This window comes from Grus americana, chromosome 12 (assembly GCF_028858705.1).
Source record: "Grus americana isolate bGruAme1 chromosome 12, bGruAme1.mat, whole genome shotgun sequence".
NCBI classification, from domain to species: domain Eukaryota; kingdom Metazoa; phylum Chordata; class Aves; order Gruiformes; family Gruidae; genus Grus; species Grus americana.
The window spans coordinates 7499180-7525285 of NC_072863.1; the positions used below are offsets into that span (position 1 = coordinate 7499180).

The following is a 26106-nucleotide window of genomic DNA, read 5'->3' on the forward strand; positions in this document are numbered from 1 at the left end:
GCTGGAGCACACCGTGGTCCTGCTGTCCACGGTCTCCCTTCCCGTTCGCAGCACTGGAGATCCTCTGTGGTTCTTGGCTGCAGCATCTTCTCACACCTGTGCACACCACAGTGTGCGAGTGCCAACTGAACCCCAGCCTGGCGTTCAGCTATTACCTGTGCATGTTGAGCATAGAACTTAAAAATGCAATTTAAAATCCTTATTTTTTTTAAAACGTGAATACAATTACTTCAATCATTCCTCGCAGTTCAGGTGTGCACTGAGCCACTCATTTATCTCAAGAAGCCCGCCTGTCTCATTGTAAACTCTGTCATGCCCCCTTCAGCTTTCTGAGTTGGATAAATAAAGATCTACTTATAATTTGGTTCAACTGTGCACTAAATAGTGCTTCTGTGTCAGTTATACCACTGGTCTTATCCAGGTACGAGTGGGAGCGCAACTTGGCTGGGTATGTTGAGGACTGCAGTCACCCTCCAGAAGAAATGTGGCCTTTCTACTTTCTAATCAAAATGCAATAGCTGCTGAGGTCTTAGGAGTACTAATTAGCTCCATGTTGAAAATATAGATCTAGTAAATGATATTCCTGATGGGAACCTTGATTTAGTAGGGGTTCTGCTGATGGTCTCGCTCCCTGTGTTTGCCCGTGCTGTTACCAGGCTCTGCAGTGCTGTGATGAAGGTGCCTACCTGCTTGCCAACCAGCAGATGGATAAGTGCCAGTCTAAAGAAGGTGCTCAGAAAGCTCTCCAGGACATAGAAAGATTTCTTGAAAGCTCTTCAGCCTACTTAAATTATGATCCCCAAGCCCTACACTACGATTTTGAGTCAGTCTTAACATCTGAATTGATGGTAAGCAACCCCTCCAGTTCCTTGTTACACAAGTAAAAAGCAAGATCGGACTGTGTTGCAGTGTTGTCAGCTTTATAGTCCTCTGTTTTGGGTCAAAGTGCAAAATAATGGTAGTTATTTGATCACGGGAGTCTTTTTCACTCTCTACAGTGCCAGATACAGTCAGTGCAGGTCAAGCTTGAAAACGTTCGAAGCATGTTTGAGAATCGGCAGTCTTGCTTCAAGAAGCTGTTGGATAAACACGTGCGACCTGTCCAATTAGTAGCCCCTCGGCCAGAAAATCCACCAAGATCAAAATCACCGTTATTCTCTCCTAAACATGGTAAAATATTTTAAGTTTATGGTATTTGCAGGTGATAATTTTGTTTTGAGGCAGAAAGAGTAAGGCTAAGGACGGTTTTGAGAAACCAACTAAACCTTGCTGGCTGATACAGAATTGTTGTACAATGCTAAATGTGTGTGAGATGATTCATTGTCTTTCCCAGTCTTGTGTCTAGCTTCCCATACCTGTGTGAAGAACAGGGCCAGTTGCTTCGTATTTATTTTCACTTCCTACTCAGTGAAAAAAGACAGCTGTAAACAGCGCATCCTTCCAGTTCTGCTTTACTAGCATTCTACTGGGCTGAAAACTGGTGTATTAGTACTACAGGGAAAAAGGGCAAGGTTTATAAAGTTGTTAGCATACCTATTCTCTGCGACAGTCTCCATAACTGTCTTGAGCTGGAACTGACGTAAAGTTAGACTGATGTTTGCAAAGGAGCTGGGAGAAATGAGGAGCTCAAATCTCATGAGCAGAAATGAGAAGCTGGATGCTTCACTCCCTTTGATTCTTTGAGGATGCCTTCCTTAAATCCCAACTGTGGAATAATTAATGCCCATAAAGGTACAAATTCTGGTTGAACTGAGGTCACTGAATGTTCTGCCTTGATTTTGGTAGTGGGATGTGGCACAATGTTAGCTTTAAATGATAACATTAAAACTTTCATCACTGGCAGCCCTGTCTGTAACAGAATTAAAAAGTATTCCAAAGTAACGTCCGTGTATTTCAAACCAGGGGCATGCTAAGTTATGTGGGAGTGTTAAATTCAGTGATCCAGCAATTAAACATTTGTGCTTAAATACAGATTTTTTCTGATGAATTAAGGAATATTGGTTATGGTGAATCGTAGCAGGTGTTACACAAACAGTAAAAGTGGCTCCAGTTCAGGGAGTGACTAACGTAAATAGCCAGGCTAGCGGAGGGATGGGAATGCAGCTACATGCAGGGAGGGGAATTAAGCTACTCAAGATACAGGCCAGTGCAGCAAATAAATCCCAAATTGCCTCTTCCCAGGCCGATGCCACCTTCACTAGACCACGCTGCCCTCTGAAACCCTTTCCTCAAACAGGAAAAAGGCTCTGAGTCTTTAGAGTATTGTTCATTTTACCTAATGTAATTTTACCAGCTTTCTAGAAACAGGAAAGTGTTAAGGAGGAATTATTGACATGGAGTCGGGGTAAATGGGTGGCCACCTCCGGGGGATGTTGTCAGACCATCATCAATCGGCTGGATTTATTTCATGCCTCTACGGGATGCACATTTTTCTAGCAAAGGCACTCAGTTGCCTGCAAAGCGCAGGTATCCTCCATTAATCGTCTTCCTGAAAGGGGTGACAGAGGGTGTTGAAATGAGCATAGCCAGCAAGCGGGGAAAGACAAAAGGCTCCTCTTTGGATAGATCGTGCCAAGAGAGCTTTTTAATAAGGCCTCTGTTTGATAGAAAACATCAAAATGCTGCAGGCCTGCTGGCGCGATGTGCAGTGTCAAAGACGCATGCTGGGCTCCGCCGGGAGTGCTTTGAGATGATGGGTTTTATGGCGTGGATTGAAACCAAACCACCTCTGAGCACGTTACTTTTGTCCTCTTTTTCTTTCTTTCTTTTGTTTCTACCCCCTTCTTTTCCCATCTGAGGACAGCTGCGTCTTCTGTCATCTTTGCCCCAGATTTGAAGCCTGTCTGATAAATGTGGTTCTAATTTTGAAACCGCTTTTTTGGGGGAAAAAGACCAAACCTATCCTATCCTGAGCCATAAAGTGTAGTGAGGTGTGTGGAAGCGGTACGGCAGGCTGCGGTGGAGCCCGAGTGCCGGAGTAAAGTCACTCTTGCAACAAAACACGGAGCTGCAGCTGGTGACCACCTCTCACCTGACTTCCTATCCACGTTCCCTTCCTCCCAGTGGGCATCTCCCAGTAGGACCACTGGCAAGTCCTCATTTCTTTTGGGTCTTCCTGTCTGTGATGGGTGACACCCCACGCACACCTCCGGTCTGGTCCCCAGCACCCAGATCTCTCTCCTTCCTCATTCAGTGTATTTACAACGGGAGGTTTAAGGCCCCGGTGGTGTGACAATACGTGATAGCTTTATCTTACAGCAGCCCCAGCTGAAGATGGGGCGCCTGCTCTCCACGTGGGTTTGCGTTCCTCTACATCCATTTTCCTCCCTACATCTTCTGCTTCGCAAAAGGTGGCTCTTTGGTGCCAGCACTGTTCAAACCCAGCTCCTGTTGCATTCATATGTGCTGCGATACCTGTTTGCACCCTAATGGAAAGATATGTCATTAGTCCGCTTTTTTTTTTTAAATTTTTACTTTGCTGGCCTTGGTTTTTTCTATTTATAAATAAGGTGAATATAGCACATCAGAGCATGCTTATTTTTGGTCCATCTCAGAGTCCAGTGCAGCCACGGGGGCTGCAGCCTGGCACGTGGCACCATTGCTGAGGCTGAAGCCGGCGTGATGCCTTGCCCCCGCTGAAATGGGTGATCGTTGGTCCCCTGCCAGTCCCGGCTGCCTGCTCCTCCATCCTCCATCCTCTGCCGGGTCATCTCTGCGTGACGGACCCCGCACAGAGCTGGACAAATTCATTATTGCCGTTCACGTTGGGGGAAAAGACCCTTTTGGTGAAGAATTGTCACACTGACAATTCAGGAATAAGAAGTATTTGAAAGATGTTGGGGAGATGTTGTATTTTTAAATTTCCAATTTACCTCTGTAACCCAAAGTATTACAACTTGTAATTATTTACTGACAATATCAATAAATTCTTCCAAGGTGGAGAAACAGTTTATGCCAGCTGAGCATCTTGCCCTACGTTCATAAAAGGACTTTAAAACAGTATCCCAGGAGGTGATGTTCCTTTCGGTAGTTTATTTGATTTTATTGTTTTCCCTCATTTGCTCAGGCTTCACAGACTTTGTTAGGTTTTGATTACAGTATTCACTTAATGGACATTTTGTTTTCTCTGATTACTTTTTACTTTATGGCCTTTACGACCATCTGTGTGACTTGTGTTATTTGGTATTACTATTGTTGCTTGAGATATCCTTTATTTGGTCGGTTTGCTTGTAGTATTAGCTAACTAATTATTCATTCTTACAATGTATCCCATTTTTCTTTGTGACTTATTAGTTTCTGTCTGAACCATCTTTTTCACTATAGATGTACATTACGTAATTACATGGGGTTTTTTCTATCCAAGGTGTGGATTTTAATTCCAGTTTGAAATTTTCATTTGATCTCTCTCTCCCTGGGAAGAAAACATCAAGAAAAACTCCAAGTTCTCGCAAGGTAAAAATTATTCATGAAATCTGATGATTTTTATACACTGAAAAACTGAAACCCTTCTAAAAATTGATTGTACTTAGATGTTGGATTTGAAGAAGCTCTTTTTTTTTTCCTTTTAAAAAAACAAACCAAAAACCAAGCCAAAACCCTTTCATATCTGTATGGCTTAGTTGGATTAGTCCAGCACTTGAGATCTTGGATTGTTTTCCCAAGCCACAGATATTGATTTCCTCTGTGTTATTCCCTGAACTGGTTCTTTGTGTAACAGTGATGTCTGTTAGGAAAACTCCCCACCCGCAGATATTTCCCCGGTGGAAACTGTTCTCTGGTTTCTGCGCTAATGAATTATGTTACCAGTATTTTCACATTTTATGTAGCAGAGTAATTTCTGGGAATATTTGGCTACCCAGTATCCACTGTGCCCTTTTAAAGTTTTGTGTCACAAAGGATTTCTTAAAAGGAAGTGTGTTTCATCCTTCCCCAAGGAGTTCCCGTGCCGACCTCAGGGGCTGGTCCGGTCCTGCCTCTGCAGTGACCTGCCTGCAGCTCCTCCCAGCGCATCCCATTTCTCTTCCAGATCGAAGTAATGCACGACTATCAGGAAAAACGGAATTCCTTGCAGTATTTTATATCAGACAGTGACGACAACTTAGATATACTGAAAGGGTAAGCTTTCGCCCTGTTTACGTCACTCAAAACGATGTTTATTTCTGGCCAGTCCTTGCCCCATCCGTGTGTTCCTCCAATCTGACCTAGGTGTCACCTCTTGCGCTTTTACCTGGTTTACCATCCCTATGTTGGCTGTTCATGAGATCGCACTATGTTTTGGACTAGTTGAACTGCACCGATTACCTGTAGGTTTTCTACAGACATAAAAATAATATACTTCTTTTTTTTCTTCTTTATTTTAGCCATGTCATAAATGAGCTTATAGAAACCGAGAGAGTGTATGTAGAGGAACTCTTCACTGTTTTGACGGTGAGTGGCTTCTTCAGATCGCTCATTACTGTTCCCTGGTGACTTGTACAAAAGGGCACCTGCCACTGTCAAACTAAGCAAAAATGTGATGGGACAGGTTTCTACCAAACTGTCAGATCCCGAGCTAGTCATAAATTTTCAAGTTTTCCCCCTAGCTTTTCTTTGTTGGAGGCATCTGCAGGAACAGTTGGTGTCAGGATGAGCTTTTCATCTAGAATGAGGGAGAAGCCTTCTGTTTGTACACAAAAGCACTGGTAATTAGTTTTATCAGTGCCTGGAAAAATGTACAAAAAGCTGGTATTTTTAACTGTTCCCTACTTTCTTTTACGTTTTGGAGACAAAAGGAAGAAGCTTGTGTTTTAGCCTTGGGCAGATTCTGTCTCAACACTGTGAAGTTGGTGAACATATAAAGCACATTTCTTTGAAAAAAGATTATAATTTCTCATTCTGCCATTTTAGACACTTCTACTTTATTCCGAAATAACTCTTGCTGATGGCAAAACCAAGTTGGCTGTTAAATAGCTCTTCCCCCTTGCATTTCTCTGACCCAAGAGCCAACAGGATATAAATCTGTTGAACTGCAGGTAGTTACATGTAATTGCCCTGCACTGATTGTTGGGGTTTTTTTGTTAAACCACACTCTATATGATAAAGCAGTTGGCAGGTACGCATATTTATTACAGTGCGTATCAAGTCTAGATAAAGCAAAATGGACAGATAGACTTAAGGTTTCTGAAAACAGCGTTTGCTCTAAAGAGGGAAGCCTGCTCGCAGTGGTTAAATATAAGTGCCTAATTTTCCAGATACTTATCTTCTACTGCATCCTTAATCAACTACAAAATGCCTGCTTACTATCAGGAATACTGATTCCAACCATAGTGAGTGTGAGAGATTAATTTAGAAAGCCAGAGAAGATATGCTGTGCATACTGAATACATTTTTGCAAACATTTTTGCTACGCGTGTTAAAAGGGCCTCAGTTCTGTGCGATGCTTGGTGACTGGTGTGGCCAGCTTGAGCTGTGGCTAATGGCGTTCTTGATGTCTTCTTTGCAGCGACGGTCCTGACCCCTGGCTGTGCCTTCTCCCTGCCCTACAGTTAGGATGTTCACCACATCTGGTGAATGTTTTTGCGTTGGTGCGGTGATGTGATTTTACTGAGGGGAGCTTTGCATTGTTTCTTAGTTGTACCCGACAATTTGTAGTGCAGTGATGTTCCTTCCAGCTCCTCCCTGCTCGGGATGCTGTGATTTCAAGAGGCAAGCAGAGCCGCAGACAGAAATCCTGAGGAGAGGGAGAATCTGGCGCTCAGCGGGTCTCGTACAAGAGCAAAAAGCCCATTGATTTTGGTATTTGATCTCAAGCCATCTCCACTTTGCAACAAGTCACCTCGTGCACCAGTTCTCGTGAGGTTGTGCGTAACTGCACGCCCCATACAAACGCATCGTCACTCCTGTGTCCCACGGCAATAGCAGCACATGCATTTAACCCAGACAAGTTTTCCTCTGGGACGTGTCCTGCAGTCAGACCATAGCGAGGAGAAAGTGGCCATGATTTGCCTTTGGTGACTAGAGAGTATGTCCACAGCGCTGGCCAGCCCCACTGGAGCCGTCCCAAGTCCCTGCTGGACCACAACCCCCACGTGCCCAGAGACTGAGACACAGGGATTTAGAGACAAAATAAGGAAATAAAAGGGACGTTGCACTTTGAAACAAAGCAGATTGTATTGAAAGTCTGTTCACATCCCTTTGTCACCTGCCTTTGAGGATACGCCAAGCCAAGGCCTCACCAGCTGAGTGATGAACCCTTTTGCATCCCGCAGGGCTACAGAGCTGAGATGGATAACCCCGCCATGCTCATCCTCGTGCCTCCCGTGCTGAGGAACAGGAAGGACGTCCTCTTCGGGAACATGCCTGAGATATATGATTTCCACAACAAGTATGATGCTGGCTCTATTTCCTGCAGCGATTAAATACCCCAGCTGTACCTTGCTTACTGCTGCATTTTGTCTCTTCCCCCGTCTCTTGCAGAATTTTCCTGCACAGTCTGGAAAGCTGCCTGGGAGCACCCGAGAGAGTGGGATTCTGTTTCCTAGACAGGGTGGGTGACTCATTTTCACACATAAAGCAGACTTTAAGGCCAATGTTTCTCCTGGTTTGTCACACTCTGCAACATCTCAGTTATGTCAGTTGAGTAAGATGCTCCTGATAGGCAATTCCAACAGCAAGGCCGGGATTGTAGGTGTGTGCCCAGCAGCAGATGGGGGAAAGCAGCAGTCATGACTACACCGTGGTCTGCCGTGATTCCCAGCAGTGGTTCTTTTACCCAAAGTCTGTGACTTTTAGATATTAAGGTTGGAAGCAGAGATAAAAGCAAATTTACACGTTGGGTGTTCACCTTATTTGGCTGCCCAGCAGGTTTGCGTGCACACGTGTGAGTTGCTTTTCGGCTTCCCTTACAGCGAGAGGATTTCCAGATGTATGAGAAATACTGCCAGAACAAGCCCCGGTCGGAGTCCCTGTGGAGGCAGTGCTCCGAAAGCACCTTCTTCCAGGTGAGCTCTTTGTTCCTACCGAGGCAGGCATCGTCCTGGGACACTCGCTTGTCCTAAACACCCTCCGCAGCACCCCACTGATTTTGCAGCATATTCTGTATACGGTTGCAGGGAAGCCTCACAAAAATAGCAGTTGGATTTTCTTGTACACAAGGAGTTTAAGAAAGATCCGTTCCCTATATTATTTTATGTGTTTTTATAAAATTTCTTTAGTTATAGGCACCATATGACATTTTTACATGAGATCTTTGAAGTCATCAAACCTTATTAGTCATGCTGTTGGAATAACTACTTACAGTTGTTGCAGAACTTAATCTGGATTCTTTGTTCCAGGAATGCCAAAGAAAATTAGAGCACAAACTTGGGCTGGATTCCTATTTGCTTAAACCAGTGCAGCGCCTGACAAAATACCAGTTACTTCTGAAGGTATTTCATATTCTGCTGTGAATGCACACTGGGAGATAGACTTGGTTTCTGTTTTGTTTTATTTTTCAATTAAAGGTTGCCTGTAAATCAGCACCAAGCCTTAGATTACATATTGCTTATCTCTGCCCTCTGTAAAGACTTTCAGTGAGGATGAAAATTCACATACCTGAAAAAGGAACGAGTGCTTTTAACAAGATGTTTTTAAGGGGAAAAAGACTGAATGTGTTTAGAGATGCAAAATGACACAAGCACTTCTAAGAAAACTGAACTAAGATGATTATAAGTGTACGATGAATGAAATATGTTATATTCATGCATCTCTTCTTCAGTTGTTATAGTGTCTGTAATTTTTAATCCATTTGTCCTCATGTCCCCCTTCTGAGGCAGGGCAGTGCTGTTATTCCCACTTTATAGAGTGTGAACAACAGTGGGGTGGTGGCTTCTGAACGCACCTTCCAGTGTCTTGAATCAGAGATGAGTGCACAAGAAGCTGTAAGTGGGCAGAGGAGATCTGAAATGAAAGTAATTTTATATCAGTGGTATAATTCCCAAGTCTGTCTTCTGCTTAGTGCCTTGAAGGCTCTGGATTTTATAAAAACTGTTCCTTGTGTCTGCCAGTCTGAAGACAATCATCTGCTGCAACCTCATTTGAAGGCATATATGACATATTGGCAGCTGATGGAAAACCCGAGCTTTATTTCCCGTTTCTTACCAAGGAGAACAACACAACGCAAAGAACTCAGATGAGCCTGATGCTGCTCTATAACCTGACACCGTCCTTGAGGAAAACCAGAAAAAATGGGCCATGCTTCAGTGATCTGTTCCACACCTCATACTGACTATGGTTTAGACTGAGTCTTTTTTCCAGTGATGTATCAAAAAAGAAATTCAGGCAGTGTAGGTTGCTCTTGGGCATTGAAACTTTGGGCGAGATGGAAAACTCCGTTTTGTTCAAGTGCGAACACGTGCTCTTGCATTTCTATTTTCAGGAGTTGCTAAAGTACAGCACGAGCTGTGATGGAGTTCAGGAACTTCAAGAAGCTCTGGTTGCAATGTTGGATTTGCTAAAGTCAGTCAATGACTCTATGCATCAGATTTCAATAACAGGATATGATGTGAGTAGATTTGGGTAATGAGAGACCTTGCACAAGGCCGGATGATGCATTGGGAAATGGATAGCGTCCCAGAATGTATGAGCTAAAAACTATACTAGAACAGCTACAAAATGAATGGGGTCAGGAAGCTCTTACAGGTGACAATCTTCCATCCGATTTCAGGATTTTGGAAAATATCTGCATCCAAAGGACGTATCCAAAGTCACATAGTGCCCACACTTGCCACCTTGTGGTTCTCGAGAGTATTTTCCAGCGTGCACCTTAGTTCTCTCATGACTCACCTTAGCAGTCACCTGGGGTGTCCTCATAGCATTTTTCATTCAACATTTAACTAAATACTCTCTGAGGCTGATTTTGATCCCTGCCCATTGAAGCGCTTGTTTTTACTAGGGTTTCAGGGAAGGATGAGGGGATGGCTTTCTAAGCTGCTGGTCCCGGTCCTGGCCTCCTTGAGAAGTCCATCCTCCAAGACCTTATTTCAGGTTCAAATCTCATCTACCCTCTCCCACTGAAGTAGCCAGAGCCCTTGACCTGGACTCCCATAGAAGCTGGAGAGTTTTCCTGTCATCCTAGCTCTTCCAGTTACTGACTTGTATCCCTTCACATAGACTAGCTGCAGCCCTGTGTCCAAGACCTCTGTTTCCCTCCTGGCACCATGCTGTCGCTCCCAAAAGATCATCTGATCCTTCCAGGAAGACCTATTCTTAGAGGGACGTGCCTTGGAACAGGGCTGGCTCCATTGTCTGTCATTGTTTGGACGGTCCTCTTACATTTTAATTGGTGTTCTTTCTTTCTTTTTTTATTTGTCATACGCTCACCAGGGTGACCTGAGCGAACTGGGGAAAGTATTGATGCAAGGATCTTTCAGTGTTTGGACCGGACACCGAAAAGGTCCCACAAAAATGAAGGATCTCGCCAGGTTCAAGCCAATGCAGAGGCATCTTTTCCTGTATGAGAAAGCCTTGGTCTTCTGCAAGAAGCGAGAGGAGCATGGAGACGGATATGACAAAACCTCGTCTTACAGTTTTAAGCATTTTTTGAAAGTAAGAACCTTTTGGTTGGGCCCATTGCCATATATAGTGTAAACCATGAACTCTGCAGACCCAGAGAGCATTTTTCCTCTAACACAGTGGCTTGTTTTCTGCTATTAAGGGTTGTAATGCTCCATGTGGAAGTGCCATGCCCATGAAAGGCTGTTGGTTGTAATAAGCTGTGAGGACCCCCGTAGCTGAAGCAGCAACTGGGAGAGCCCATGGACTCAGAGTCACATATGTGATGGCATCTGCCAGTGAAACAGTGCTGTGGGCAAGTCCCAGGGATGGGAACATGCCTTCCCCCCTCCCCTAATCTGCTTTGCAAGAGCAGGGGTGAGGGCATGAAGCTGGGGAGGCCCTTTGCGTCTTCCCCAGCCCACCTGGGAGAGCAGTGGGGCTCCCCTGGTCCCCAGGGTGGCCCTTCGGCCTGGGGTCTGTCCTGTGCACAGCCTGGGGCAGCCTGGCTGCTCCTGAGCCCTGTTTCTCAGCCAGGAGGATGCAGAGATGACTCTTCTTCCTCCCTCATTGCCTTTCTCCTTTAGCAGGCTCTAACTGCACCTAAAAGTGCAATTATCAGATGAAGAGAGTAGCCTATGGCAAACTGTGAGGGACATAAACAACTGTCCCAAACCTATAAACACCAACTATTGTCAATAAAAATCCCAAACTGCTCCTCTAAAAGAGACCTTCTGGCATACTGCATGTGATGAGCACTTTTAACATCAGCCTTTTGTCTCAGTACTCTGCCTTGTTTTTCTTGATAAATAAAACCTCACTATGGGTGTATCTTAGAATGGAAAAAAAAAGGGCACTTGGAGGCAGAGCCTTCAGGCCCAGGCGCCGCAGGTCCCCAATCTCAGCTGGGTCTGGGGAGGGAGATGCCACGAGGAGTCTGAAAGACGTGTAATAGTAGATAGGTCTGTCAGCTCCAGTGCACGTTACAAATTGTGCATTAAAAGCAAATCCCAGGCCATATGTTTAGGCACTTAAATGTTTTTCCCAAATAGCATCATTTTCTTTCTGGAGAGCTTGTTTTCCCTGTAGTACTTGTTTTACCATACGTGCTTTTGAAAGAACTGAAGAGGTGGTGCAGGGAAAGCCTGCTTGGAGGAGAAAATCCTGCACTCAGGAGTCCAGGCAACGTGGCCAGGGATTGTCTTTGCCTCGGAAGAGCTCATTTTCCAATTGTTTGCACTGGCACACTGCAAGTTTGGGGTTAGAAAATCCATGGATGCTGCAGGATTACATCCGTTTTCAGAATTGCTGTTCTGAGGGTGAAATCGTATTTCTGGAGCTTGATGTTTGTTCGATTCATGATGGTATCAGGGAATTATTTTTCTTTGCAAGAATGTTTTCTGGGGATTCAGAATTAAGGCAAGCCGTTGGGTAGAAGCTGTGTAACTGGACATCTGTAAAACAAACAAAAAAACCCTCTCAGGATAATATTTTACATACTATGTGGCAAATACCTCTTCAGCTGAGATCAAGTAACTTAGAGGGTGCAGGTTCGTAACTCACTGCAATGCCAAGTAAATCAGTCTGCCTCGTAGCGCCGTGGAAGGCGATGCAGATGAACGCCATCCCAGAGCTTTTCACTAACCCACCTGGGTCTGCATTGCAGTGAACCGACAGACAGTAAATCCTGGGCAGGGGGAGGAAATAGAATTTCAAAATCCACTGACGTGAATGAACAGACCTTAAATATGTCTATTCCTTGCATTTTTCATCTAAAATTTCTAATATCTTGATGTCTGGGTAGTTTTGTAGGAGCTTCTGTATAAATTGCCATGCCAGAGGAGATGCCCAGAACTGGAAATTGCAGAATATGGATAAGGCATTCTCTAGGCTGCCCTTTCAATGTCTTTCATAAATTATTTTTTAAATTTAAAGTTTTTTTAAGTTTTCATAAAATTCAGAATGGAACCCGATCTGCCTTTCTAAGGCTTTATGGCACTACACTGCAAGGGATAAAGTAATTTTTTAAAAAAACTACCTAAAAAATGTTAAAATAAAATAAAACTAGGAAATACTGTTCAGTGATGGGCTTTTCTGCATCTGGAGGCAAACACTTTCTCAAAAGTTCACAAAGGCTCTGCTGTTTATACCAGTGAAGAAACGAGGAAAGCTAATTAGCAACTTGCTTCCTATTTCCTGAGGCTGTTCCTAGTCACTGAAAGTGGGCGTCAACATTTGAAAAAGTAACTAGGAGCAGAAAGTTTGCCTAGGTGACCCAATCTGTAAATCGACATAGTCTTTTAGACCAAAAGCTCTGGGGATGCACATATTAACAAAGAGGAGCAGCAATGTTAAACAGATGTTCTTTCTAAGACCTTATATGTATTTATACTGATTTATGTAATGCAATCTGTGTGCATCATTTATGATAGATGATACCATTATTACCAGATCAGTTTAGAAACATGGAAGTGGGATACTTGAGCTATTTTTGACCATCAGTCAATCAGCAATAAATTGCTAGCAAACTGTGCTTTAAATGAGAAGATGGTTTATGTGATACCGAGTATTAAAGCATTTTTCAGCTTTATGGCATGTTCAGCAGGTGGGTCAGAGGTCTCCTGTTGCTGAAGAGTTTCTTGGTCTCTAATCGTAGTTTGAGCTACTGATTCAGTTGGGTCATGTTGTGCAGATCTTGAATTATTTTGGCCTTTGGCATTTCCATCCAACTTATCAAAAGTGGTCTGTGATAACGGGTACCTAGGTACAGCAGCATTCAGCCACATCTAGCTTGAAGTCTCCTGAAAGCCAGGTTTATGGCAGCTCAGGCTGTATATCCAAAAATTATCCCTTCTTTTGGAAACCTTGGGATGATGTCTCAACTACAGAGATGGTCAGGGATCAAAAGACATTGAACTGAAATTCCTGAAGGAACTGAGGGCTTCACAAAGGTCGCTGAAAGGCTGAAACACAGAATTCAGTGAGTAAATAAAGAATCATGTGGCAGAAATGTCTGTAGAAAGATAACATGCCCTGCATTTATAAAGCCTCACGTGCCTCATCTGAGAAATTTCATGCCGGAAGAGGTATGAGATGACTTTTCACTTAGTTCCACTGATTCCCAAATGAAAAGTCCCCTAAGGTCCATTGATTGGTTTCAGAAAGTTTTTTTCAAATACAGCAAGCTGGCGGAAAGTCAGGGGGGATAAGTTAGATAATGACTTTCAGTTGCTATTGAGATTAAAGTTGATGAGATGTGTTAAATTGGGTGAAAGCAGGTTTGTTTAACGTGCTGCAAAACGTCTGGAATCCTAGGGAAGAGGGAGAGATTTGTAGTATGTTTAATTTTTTGCTTCTTTTGCAGATGAATGCTGTTGGGATAACTGAGAATGTGAAGGGAGATCATCGGAAATTTGAAATCTGGTATAGCGGGCGAGAAGAGGTCTATGTCGTGCAGGTTTGTAGCTTCAAAAGTCTGGATATTTGTACGTCCTCGTAACAGTGTTAAGGAAATGTCTCCCATTGATCTTTATGGGATTATCAGACGTTTAACTTGTATTTCTCCTTGCATTTCTTCTTCCTCTTTGCCCATGTCAGTGTTCCCAGAGCTGTCCCCGTGGCCGATCCTTGGTGTCTAGTCCAGAACTGTAGAAGTCATCTGCAAGTGAAGACAGAATTGCTCCTTGGAAATAGAGCCTTTTATTTCAGATGAAATCTCAAATAGACCAGTAGTTGGAAAAAAAAAAAAAAGATTTTACTGTGCTTAATAGCTCATGTGAATTGCGCTGGGAAATGGGCCTCGTGCTTTAACGGGCACGTGCGCTCCTCCGCAATTAGATGTCAGCGCTGCTCCCAGAGCAAAGGCTTGCCTTTCGTCCTGCTGTTGCCAGGAGGCTTTCGACTCACCTACAAAGTAGTAGCCTGATTGACTTGATTTCTTCCTGATTTTACTTTTTTCCTTTTGTAGCATTTTGAATAGAAATTTATGGAGGTGAAATGTTTGCCTAACGGGGTGTTCACAGGAAAACCCGTTGTGAAAATATTGTTGATTTTTTTTTTTAATTAGTCTTCTGCCTAGCTTTTTTCCTCCGTGTTACAACACAGTAGCCAACTTAGATTCATAAAGGAGATGCATGTAGCCAAGTATACATGTATACAAAAGGCAGATTTGGCCCTTTATGCATTTTGTAAAAGAGATAAGATCCATGCACATGTGTGCTTTTGCCTGCATTCCTTGCGTGGTAGTGATGGCTCCACAATTTCCACTGTGTTTTGCCTGGATGTAGTGGGCATCATCAATTTTAAAAGATCAAGAATGTTTAAAATTTAGTGGTGGCTTTGGATAAAAGGGGAACTTTTATTCATACATTACAATGGATGATTCTTAATTCAAAATTCAGACAGTTTTCTCTTCTTCCAGGCCCAAACAGTAGATCTGAAGATGGCATGGTTGAATGAAATAAGAAAAATTTTGTTCAAGCAGCAGGAGCTTATAAAAGGTACATTTGACCAATTTCTCTGTGGCATTCACTCTGCAGCAGAACCTTTCCTATTTTCACATTGCTAATCTTCAAATCCACTAATTCTCACCAGAGAATTGATTTTTTCAGGAGAAGCCTAGTAGCAAAATACTGGAGTGAGGTCTTACATTACAGGGAAATAACATAACTTAGAGCAGTAAAGGCCAGGTGCTTATGTGAGAATGAATTACAAAGCACATTTTTTTTGTCATTACCTTGGGTATTATTTCACATTTGTTATCAGAGGCTTAATTCAACAAGATACATAGCAGATGCCTAGTTTTAAGCATATTATAGTCTTCAGTGGCATGCTCACTATTGGATTTGTACTAACATACCATCTTAATCATAACCAAGTCTGGGCTTTGCAAGAGTCCCCAGGTTTGTTTTCCTCTAAACAGAAATCATTAGGGTTGTATAGAAGGTCTAACTTTTAAAATAATGCTTCAAGCGTGGCGGTTACTAATAAAAAAATGGATTTTAAGCTGGTGTTTGACCTCCCTGCAGTGGAGAAGCAGCAGCCCAGCTCGTGCACGGACCAGCTCCCGCTCTCCTCCCAGCTGAGTGATGGGTGAGTCCCAGGAGCCGGACTGGGGGCTCTCTCCAGTACCCTCCCATTGCTGGGCACCCAGCACCTTCTGGCCGTATCCTGGCTCTGTGCTATTCCCCCCGCTGCCATTTCTGTCTGAGACCTCTGGGTAGATGGCAGGAGGGATGTGCTGCTGTTTGTCCTTCGGCAGTGGTGGTCTGGGGACACGGTCTGTGAGGGGCACCATCCACCGTCGAGTGCTCCCCTGGCAGCACAGCCTGAGCTGCAACTGCTCTGCAGATGGAGACATGGATTAAAGACGGTGCTCAAATTCAGGGGAAGAAATACTCTAGCACCTTTATTTCCCCTCCCAAAAAATTAAAACCAGGCACCAAAGTCCTTAACCTTTATAGAAACATCCATTAAAAAGCACCATCATTATTTCTGACCCTGTTTTATAAAACCTCGTGGAGTTTGCATTTGTTCATAAAGTAAAACTAAGATGGATTTCTTTTTTTTCTAATCATTCAGAAAGCAGCAGAGAGCCTCCATAAGCTCTGAAGAGAACGACTCAGAGCGCACCAGTCCGGTGATGCTGGACAGTGGGCTCCAGTCCCCCCAGAACAAGCCCCACAGAAGTACGGACCCTTCCCCTTTCTTTGGGTCGCGCTTTGCGGGTGCTGGGGTACCCCCAACCTGAGCTGCACGCTGTCTTGCAGGCTGGCCGGGAATGTCACAGTCCCTGGAAATCTGCGAGGGGCTGGAGGAGTGGTCGGGTAACCAGTACCTCTCCAACTGCTCAGACACCGAGGAGGAGGACGGGAACCAGCTGGTTAGTACAGAGATGCAATAGTCCCAGGGCTCGGGGTGCTGCCGGTTTTGGTCATCTTGCTTTGTTTTGCTTTGCTGGATAATGGATGTATCTCATCCATGTCTCACAGATTTCCCATATCTCAGTTTTGGGGAAGGAGGAGATGTCTGAGCCACGGTTTCTTGAAATAGTTTTAATTAAGGTAGCTGATAGGGCTCTGTCACATTCCCTGTGGCAGCCAGAAATAACAGCTGCGTGATGTGAAATGCAGCTAAATAAGATAATTTTTTCTTACTACCACAGTCTCCAGGAAAATACAAAGCCCTTGCAGACTGCAGGAGGAGAGGATCAGAGGACCTGCTGGTGAAAAATGGGGATGAAATTCAGCTTTTGCATGAAGATGGTGAGGGACAGTGGTAGGTATTTCAGGATTACTTTGCCTTATCTCTAAGAGCCTGCAAGGCAGTTCAGTGCAACCTCGCTTGCCCAGTGATACACTCGTTGCAGCTTCTGATTCAGTTTTAGACCATTCCAGAAAGGTGGAGAATTCATTCCCTTGCCAAGACCAGAGGCCGTATGCACTGGCTTGGCCTGGGAAAACACATCAGGACTTCCCTTGCCGCGGGTGTCTGGGCGAGCTGTGTTTTACCGACATCTTCGCAGCCCCTCGTGCCGTGCTCTTCCCACTTCAGACAATGCTTCAAGTGAGACCTCTTTGCTCACCCCAGCTCAGCTGTTGGCTTTGTTCTTCTGGGCTTATTAATAGCAGGAGAGGGTAATTGTGAGACATTTTCCTCCCTCAAACAGCTGTATGAGTGTAACTGGTTAATGGCTGCGGACCATCTTTCTGTTGTATTTAAAGCTGTGGCTCACAAGATAACACTTCACAGCTGGGAGCATTGCCTGGGAAATGGCCATGCCCAGCCTCCTGCCTGTTGAACCGTTAGTCGTCTTGTCTCAGAGGGCAGCGTGCCCTCTTCTGATTTTTGCAGCAATTTGGCTGAGATTTTCTGGCTGTCTTTCCTTTCCAGGTTGATTTCTGACTAGCTGTCGTCAGCCAGCCTGGGGTCTCAGTAGGAGAGAGCACAGCGTGCTGATGCCTTGTTCGGGATGTGGGAAGGGTGATATTAGCAGGAACCTGAATCAGATTTGTGCAGGCACTAGCCCCCAAATGCACAGACACAAATGCCCTGTGGAGGATTCCTGGCCGACATCTACAGCCCTTGCATTTCAAGGGAAATTGAGTTTGTTGCTAGCAAAAGCAAGATGTAAAGCATCTCAGTTTTGCTGAATGCTCACCACCTCTCGTGGCTGTTTTGGCCAGTGCCAGGCAAAGATTTCTCACATCAAACTTTTTTTTTTTGTTAGCGCAGATTTCCCTGCATGAGTGAGACAGAGAAATGTAATTTTTGAGCATGAGTATTTCCAGCTGCCTACATCTTGGCTTGAATTTACTTATAGTACCCTGACTAAATTAATCCTATCAGTCTAGCTTAGCAGCAGAAGACTGGGGAAAGTAATTGCCCTTGGCTCCATCAGTAGTCAATGGAGGGAGACTGGGATCTCTGGAGGTCTCAGGCAGGATAACTCGTGCTCTGAAGAGTCCTGTTCCTCTCCATTGACTAGAGAGGGGCCCAAGGCAACTGTGCTCCCAATCTGGGTTTTTTAATGAAGTTCCTAAATGTAGGTGGGAAGAATACTTTAAATGCATGCCCAGCTCCTGTTAAAATGCTTCCTTGGCTTGAACAAATTGTTGGTTGCAGCAGTAGCTGTGTAGAGTGTGCCCACATCAAACTGCTCCTGGCTTGGTTTGTTTCTTTTACTAATACCGTTGTCGTTCAAAGGTTGGTGAAAAACCTAAACAGAAGAAAAGAAGGCTGGATTCCTGTCCACAGTCTGCAGATAGTAGTTGGTGACTGCAGATTTCGGAATGCCAAAGTCGCAGGTATCATATAGCACGGCTAGCAGAAATAGCTCATAACTCCAATCAGGTCTTTTAAGCCATTTGCATTACACTTGATGTACTAAATCTGGCTGCGTATGCCTCTGCAGGAAAAAAAAAAAGGAAAGCAGCTACTCCAAAAAGCCTGCAAAAGTAGTAAATTGAGCTTTTTTTGTTTGTTAACACCTTAAGACATTTCTGTGACTTTAGGCACTACTAAATTAAAACCAAGCATTTAAAAATGTAGATTTCTTTGCAAGAGCACTGGGTAGAAGATTGGGGAGAAGAGACGGAGTCTGACCAGGGATTCCCGTGACTGTTTTGCCTCCTCGCTGCTGTAGCTCAAACCCCGTGTGAATAGGAGGTACCTAGGCAAAGTCTCCTCCTGCTGCAAAAGACGTCGTGGCCTGACCCCCAGCACTCTCAAGGCAATACTTCATTTCTGCAGCCTCACTCTTGCCCTCATTGCTGCCTGCTTGTTAATCCATCGTTAGCATAAAGTTTATAAACAGGTTACCGGGTTTTGGCAGAAGGCCTCTAGTCTCAAAAATCACATTTCTCATTTTCTAGCTGTAAATGTACATAGAAATAGATAGGGAAGCATAACAGATGACACAAGAAAATGCCTTAAGAGCAGCCTGTCGCCCTTGTCATTGCTCATGTGTTGCCTCATCACCATGCTGTCCACTGGAAACGGGAGACCAGGGTTTGCGATGGGAGCAGCTCAGGGAACCCACATAGATGTAGTCCATTTAAAAAAGAAAAAGAATACACCAGTTATGACTATATGAAACAAATTTTGCGAGTAGATTTCTTTTTAAATACTTGCTTTTTGTCAAAACCTATTGTTTTGATGAATACGAAGGAAGCCTTCTGAAAGGCTTAAAATCCCAGTCAGGTCTTGATGGTTTTCTGGTATTTTTCAGTGAAGTCCGTCCTATACAGGAAGGTATTTTTTTATCCCCTTTGCTGCAGGGCAGTCAAATTTCAGAGGTTGGAGGTTTTCTGACTCTACGTAAGGGGTAGCTTGCAGTGGGCGAGCAGCACAGCTGAGAAGGGTTCCCCTTGGTGTGCTCCCACCCTGGAGTGGAGCACCACGTGTTGTTTTTTGGGGAAGTCTGGTTATCGCATCTCCTGGACCACAGCCTGTGCAGGAGATTTCTCCAGCCATAAATGCATCCTGAAAATAGGGTGCCAGCAAACTTAGAACACCAGTTTGCTTTGTCGGTGGTCATATCCCCCAAAAACAAGGGACTCCCAGCTCCAGGCTGGTTTACAAAGTTGCTGAGTACAAACTAAGGAGAATTTCACAAGGTGAAACCACAGAAAGCTCCTCCTGGAAGTCTCACACCACCGCCCCGGTGCGTTGCAGTCGTGTTGCCGGGGTCTAGTTGCAGCACTGAGGCTCTCTTTTCCCCGTTAAGATTAACTCTGTGCTCTGTCGCTGTTGCAGATCATGTATGCAGTCTCTAGGCATGATTCTAATTTTACACACACTCCAGGCAATATCGTAGGATGATGTAGGATGTTTTCTTGCCGTTTTCTAGAGCTATTCCTAGAACTCTTCAGTGATGTGTCTTTATAGCCATAATGTACTTGCACTCTGAAAACTGATTTTCAAACAGTACCTTTGCATTTAGCAATTCTCTTTCCTCTGTGGACTGGTGATTTTATGCTGCAGGTGACTTGATAGCACTGACTGCTCTGGGACGTGGTCTGGATTGGGCTGTGTTTTCTGCTTCTTCAGAAGATGGAGCTCTTGCTCCAGTATAGCAGAGGGAGAATTAGGCGGCCAAACTGGTAGAGCAAAGTAAGGGGCAGGAGGGAGCACCGTAACCCTCACATATTCATAGCTGCCTGCGCTGAAACGCTGTTTTGCATGTAAACGGGGTAAACCTGAAGCATGCTGTGGGGTCCCCAAGAGCTTAGAGCGTGCTGAAGTAGCTTCAGAGCTGGGGAAAGGCAGTCCTGGCCCTTTGTGGGGGGTAGTGCCGCTGGTATTGCTGGGCTCCAGGTCCCCACAGTAAATAAAAATAGATCTCAAATCACCAAATTTCATAACCAGATTTCATACAAATCTGGGATTTGTTTTGGTTTTTTTTGTTTTTCAGTGCAAAGCCTTTAGCTGAATAGATGAAATGGTTCCCTTACCTTAACATTTTTTTTTCTTAGATTTATACTGTGGCCCTAACAAAAAACCCCCCACCGCAGGATGGCTGATACCTGCATGCTTGCGAGCTGTTCTTCTCCCCTCCTCCTAATTATTGCGGTGTTGAGCCAGTACAAATCATAATGAAATTACAGGGAACATTTTGCTGCCCATTTGAAGTTATAAGCTATATACTTGGCCGTTGCCAGCTTTGCAAATCCACCATCCTCCTGTGTCCAGCCTCTGAGGGAGAGCCTGTGTGCAAAGCTGAACTTGTAACACCCAGACGAACCCACAGATGATTTTTCTTCATTTCCTCACATGGTTGCATAGGTAATTTTCCTTATAGATGGGTGGTTACTATTGGCAATGCCATGTAACTGTTGATAAAGCAAGTTTTTTGTTCCACATCTTCTTTTGCAGAGGTGTAGGGGGGGGGGAAACCTTATTAAACTTCTTGTAAGTCTTGGCCTGGATATAAGTCAGGAGGCTTTTTGGGAGGAAGATGGCTGGCTTGGAGGTAATTTTGAAAATCAGTTTTCCTTCTGGTGTGCCTCTAGTTATAATTTCTGCGATTAGTCCTTGCTGCTTTCTTCTGAATAGACTTATTCTGTCTCCTGTGCAAATCCATGGTGGATTTTTTTACGTGTGCGCCATAGGAATAGTTTTGTGTTGCAGGGTGTAATGCACAGATCTCAAAATAGAAAAGATTTGGAGAGAACTCTGCTCAGCAAAAGCAGTATTCAGAAAATAGCTACTGCTGAGATTTACCCGTGTGTTGCTAGTTTAAGCGATGCCTTGCTAAAGCGGTCAGGCATTGCCTGGTCAACTCACCTGGCTGTTATGTGAATTAACAAGGAGATGCAAGAATCTCTCTTCATTTCCCTTGTGCAAGACGCACATCTCGGGGGAAGGGAGGGCTGCAGCGTTACAATCCCAACGCCTCTTCCACAGTGGGGCAGGAGACAAAACATTTCTGCAAGTCCCCTGGTTGCTGACGTGCCAAAGATCATGATTTACAGCACTGACAGTGTCTGCATCAGTGAGGGAAAAGGCATCGTGCCACTTCATGGGAAACGGAGAGCGGGGACAGCAGAAACGAGGTCCTTGCCGTAACCCAGAGTAGATGTATGATTCGTTTTCGCTTCAGTGACACAGTGCTCGTGTCTAGCAGCACCGCAGCCTCCCATCTCATCGAGGTTAAGCACTGTCCCTGCTCTTTTTTTCTCTCAGCAGTGGTAAACAGATGCAAGCAAAAGGAAACATGTTGTTTGCTCCCAAATTTTTCACATCAGAGCAAAACGGGGCCAAAGAATTTTCAGCTTTTTTCACCTGACCTTTAGCAGCTGGGCAGAGAGAAGGGCAAGTGTCCCGTTTCCACTTGCTGCGTGGAGGTTGTGTGAGACTGATTCCTTTTAGAGGGAGCATGAAATAGAGTAGCCTGAATAAAAAAAGGGATTCAAATGAAAAATGGAAGTCGTGATAAATGCCTTTACTTATTAGATTATATAAAAGGAATATTGCGACAACTTTTAAGTTCTTTCAAACAGCAGAGAAGTTTTATGGCAGAATTTGACTTGAGCCCAAAGGCAAGGAGCGTTCAGAGCAGGCGTGGAAGGATGCTCTGTGCCAGGGCAGGCACCCGCACCCGCGTGGTTTAAGGAGGACACAGGCTCCCGTTCTACACACCAAACCCTCTCCTAGTTTATTTTAACACCCCACTTGCCAAATTATCTCTTCCAAGCCTTAAGGGGATCCCCCGTGCGTGCTCCTCATGCAATAAAGCTGAGCAAAGGTTTCCTGCGCTGGTAGTGCCCGAAGGACCAAGCTTGCATGTCCTCTGCTCCTGCTGGCCAGGGCGGTGGGGATTGTCCTCTCGACTGCGGTGAGCTTGAGGCAACCCTTTACGTGGCTCCCTAGGCCACGTGGCTTGAATTTGCCTGATAAGAGTATCGTACATGACTGAGCTCTTGCAGGCTGGCGTAAGCATGTTAGCTGAAATGTGCAACTTTTGTCAGTGTTCCGGTTAAAATGCCACTGGTAGTTTTGCAGATGCAGCACAGCTGTTTGCACTATTACTCATGCACTTTAATGATTGCAGCCACAGGCTTTTGTATTTATGCAGAGTCCCTGCAAGGCAATGTTGATTTTTATTTATTTTTGGCCTTTGAAACGTAAAGCAGGGTCTCCTTGTACAATCTACAATGCCAGCCAGCTTCGCAGAACAGCTATTTTGTAACGCTGTAGAAAAACCCTTTTGAGCCTGACAAAATAAGGAGCTAGAGAAGATACCAGCTGGCTGCGCTGTGATAATCAAGTGATAGATGATGGAAAGGAGTCAAACGCTGCGGTCCTGCCTTAGACAAGGCTCTCGCTGAAGCTAGTGGGAGTTCAGCTTTTAGGGAGAACTGCAGGAGTGCACTTATTTTTTTTTTTTATGTTATATGAATGTTACGTGATTACAGGGAACAATGTATTTCTTGGAATAAGATGCTTTAATATTAACATCATTCTTCATTACTTTATAGATGCTGCCCTGTGTAACATGAGAAAGTTTAGTTCCCCTTGAATTAAGGGTGAACTAGTAGCATCCTATTGTCGATGCTCTTTGGAAGCTTTCAACTAAGTGTTACAGAGAAATAGCACGGTAGTTGGAGTTGTCCTGTACTATTCATCACATTCACAGACCTCCACAGCTTCATCTGCACTGAACGGGACTGGGGTCCTAAGCAGCTTCTCATAGTCATAAAGGAAGCCATTCTCTGCTCTTTCTTTTTTTCTCCTATGGAAAGTACAGTATTTTATTAATTTTACCTGCTGTTTTTCCATGACATCCATCACGTTTCATCAGAGAAGTACACTACAGTTTTCTGACACTTTGTTTAGATGCTTGAAATTTCCTCTACAGGTTGAAGGCTTTACCTACTTATTAGCTGACAACTGTTGAAGTTGATTGCAAGTAAAAGAGTTTTGGTAAACAAACAAACAAAACCAAAACCCAAACCAAACCAAGAAGCTGTATGTCCTGCTTAATTGATTTTATGGATGGATTTTTTTCTTAAATATCTACTTCAGCTATGTGAATGTAATGTTCTGTAAGAGCATCATCTGGCTGACTCACATGCGAAGATGCAATAAAGATCTTCTTTTTGCACTTAGGGTCTGACTCCAGCCCATTGCGGTCAGTCCCATTGATTTCAGTGAGGTTTGGATCAGGTCACACTGACAACTCAGGGTTGTCGCCAATCACTTAGGGTCCCAAAGTGTCCCAAGGCTGAAACCTGTATCTAGCAAGTGTTGAAGTTTACATTAAATGTATGTACTTTTGGAACACGTGCCATAAATCGAAGTTAAATGTCCATGTTTGCACTAAGGATGTTCTTGTGATAAGACTGTACTTTTCAGCATCTTTAACAATAATGTATCTATTGAATTTTTGAGAAAGCAAAAAAAAGAATATTGAACACTCATAATTTAATTTTGTGTTTCTTTGTCTAGTTTTGCTTTTGTAGAACATAGGTACAGGTGGTTTGACTTTTAAGCAGATGTGTGCAAAGAGCATCTGATTGTGTTGAGAGCAGGGTTAACAGTATGCATGCGGTAGTGAATTTGCTTTGTCCCGTCAAAATGAAACATTTTATACTGTGGACTAAAGGGGGACCTGTATGATCTGACTTCGATTTGTGAACCAGGGATTCTTAGACACAGTTCCAAACTGTTAAGTTAAAACATACTGGGGAATTTTTTTTTTCTTTTCCTTTGGTGACCATTTTTGTATATGGAGGAATTGTTGAACTACTTGATGGCTGTGGTTGCCTGGGGGGTTCCCCGCCACGCTGGCATGCAGCGGTGGGCACTGCTCCAGTTTGGGTGGCCAGTATTGCGGGTAACCCCCGTACACCCTCAAAAATATGACCAGCTGAGTCTGAACTGAGCAACACTGCAAGACTAGAGAGATGCCAGTATTCTTCGGCCACTGGCAATCACAGCAGAGAGGTTTTAAATCACTGAAGGTTATTTCCATCTACTTTAAAATTGGTCACAATGCACTGGCTGGGTGGAGAAGTAGGAGTCTCTTAAGTTGCTGTCGGGGCTGTTCATAGTGGTAACAATTCTTGTGGTAACAGTACACATTTTGAGGTACAACTGTAAATATTTGTCTCAAACATAGCACACATTGCATATTAAATGGTTTTAATCTTTTTTGTCTTCCATAGTTTTAAATCTAAGCTTTTATTAATTTATGAGGTTGATAAGTTCTGCAAATCTGAATGTACAGTCTGAGATTTTTAACATTTGAAACTTTGCACACGACATGGTATGTTACTTTAAGTATGCTGTTGAACTAGGCTCTTCATGTATATGTTATTATAAATTACAGTAGAGAATTTTCTCTGACTGCAAGTTTAAATGAACTATATTGTATATGTACCTGTAAAAAAATGTGTTAAATCTATATTTAAAGATTAAAAACTTGTTAAATAAATTCATATGAGAATATGCAATTCTGTCCAAAGACACCTCTGCTATAATTCTGGAGGAAAAAAACCCTAATTCTCACGGTGTTGTTTTTATTTAATTTCTTTGGAACAAATACAACCTTCTCACATGCATTTTGATTTTAAAATAAGCAGCGGCAGATGATCCAGTTAGCTTCTTGCTGGATGTAGTGGCAATGAAATTGGGAGAGGCACCTTAGCGCTCATACTGACGTTTGAAATAGCAGCTATTGAAACCCTGCCCTGGCTCAGGGTGCCTCCATCACCAGCCTCCCCTGCATCCCAGCACCGGGCAGCGCTGCCAGGAGGGACCTCCAGGCTGGGGCCGTGCTCGTGGGTGGGTGTGCGGGGGCCGTGTGGGCACCAACAGCCCTTTTGCAGGGGGTCGCGGGGGGAGAGGTGGTCCTGGGGGCACATCTCACCAGGCGGGAGGGAGGAGACCCCCGTCAGCGGGGTTATGCCTTTGGGGATGTGCCATGGTCCTGGGCATGTGCCTGCAGCGTGGTAAAGCCTGTGCATGAGCTGCCTGCGCCCGGCAGCACAGGGTGCCGTTCCCAAAGCCCACGCTGTTTCCCTGTGCACCCCTGGAGTTTTCCATGGAAGGAGATACGAGACGAACCAGCACTGATCAGACATAAACCTCCCTTCCTCTGGGATTATTCCCTTCCCTTGAAGTCAGGAACTGAATTAAGCCCGCCGGAGGCAGCCCGGCACAGAACCCCTGCCTTCCCCAGGATGCCAGCTCCCCTTCCCCATGCCTTGGTGCCAGCACCCACCCCGGGCACGGGGCAGGCACCCCCCAGTGAGGTTTCTCCCAGGTTCTCAGACCAGATGCTGGGGTGTCCCACACTGCCGGCACTCAGGGGACATCCCGCAAGCTCGTTTGGGGAGGGCAGTGTACCATCTCCATCACCACCAGCAGCATTCGTGACTGCAGTCTCTAATTTGATGTGATTAATACGAAGACAAGGACAGGTAATGAGCACTAAGCAGTTCTCTTTATAATCCTAACAAGGCTCAGCAGAAATCATTAGCATAAAGCCTGCCACTACCTTTAGATGAGTTTTATACAGATTTTAGGTCATTTATACAGCCAATTTATGCCATCCTAAAGCAGGAGGAGCCTTTCCTAACTGCCCGTGATCCA

The 26106-nt window shown here is 44.3% G+C and overlaps 1 protein-coding gene across 6 annotated transcripts in view; it reads left to right on the forward strand.

Moving 5' to 3' along the window:
• The window catches only part of MCF2 (MCF.2 cell line derived transforming sequence), a 60513-nt gene extending 35563 nt beyond the window's left edge, over positions 1 to 24950 (forward strand). The window contains exons 12-30 of one of the 6 annotated variants that reach the window (XM_054839332.1): positions 657 to 848; positions 999 to 1170; positions 4364 to 4452; positions 5027 to 5115; positions 5361 to 5427; positions 7248 to 7363; positions 7456 to 7525; positions 7887 to 7979; positions 8313 to 8405; positions 9395 to 9520; positions 10342 to 10563; positions 13874 to 13966; positions 14930 to 15008; positions 15537 to 15600; positions 16090 to 16196; positions 16278 to 16390; positions 16673 to 16785; positions 18214 to 18314; positions 22989 to 24950. In XM_054839332.1, the coding sequence (XP_054695307.1) occupies positions 657 to 848; positions 999 to 1170; positions 4364 to 4452; positions 5027 to 5115; positions 5361 to 5427; positions 7248 to 7363; positions 7456 to 7525; positions 7887 to 7979; positions 8313 to 8405; positions 9395 to 9520; positions 10342 to 10563; positions 13874 to 13966; positions 14930 to 15008; positions 15537 to 15600; positions 16090 to 16196; positions 16278 to 16390; positions 16673 to 16785; positions 18214 to 18314; positions 22989 to 23029 (2040 nt within the window). In that variant the 3' untranslated portion in view covers positions 23030 to 24950. The other 5 variants (XM_054839333.1, XM_054839329.1, XM_054839330.1 and 2 more) reach the window with 5 other exon arrangements.
• The last annotated feature ends 1156 nt before the right edge of the window (positions 24951 to 26106 follow it).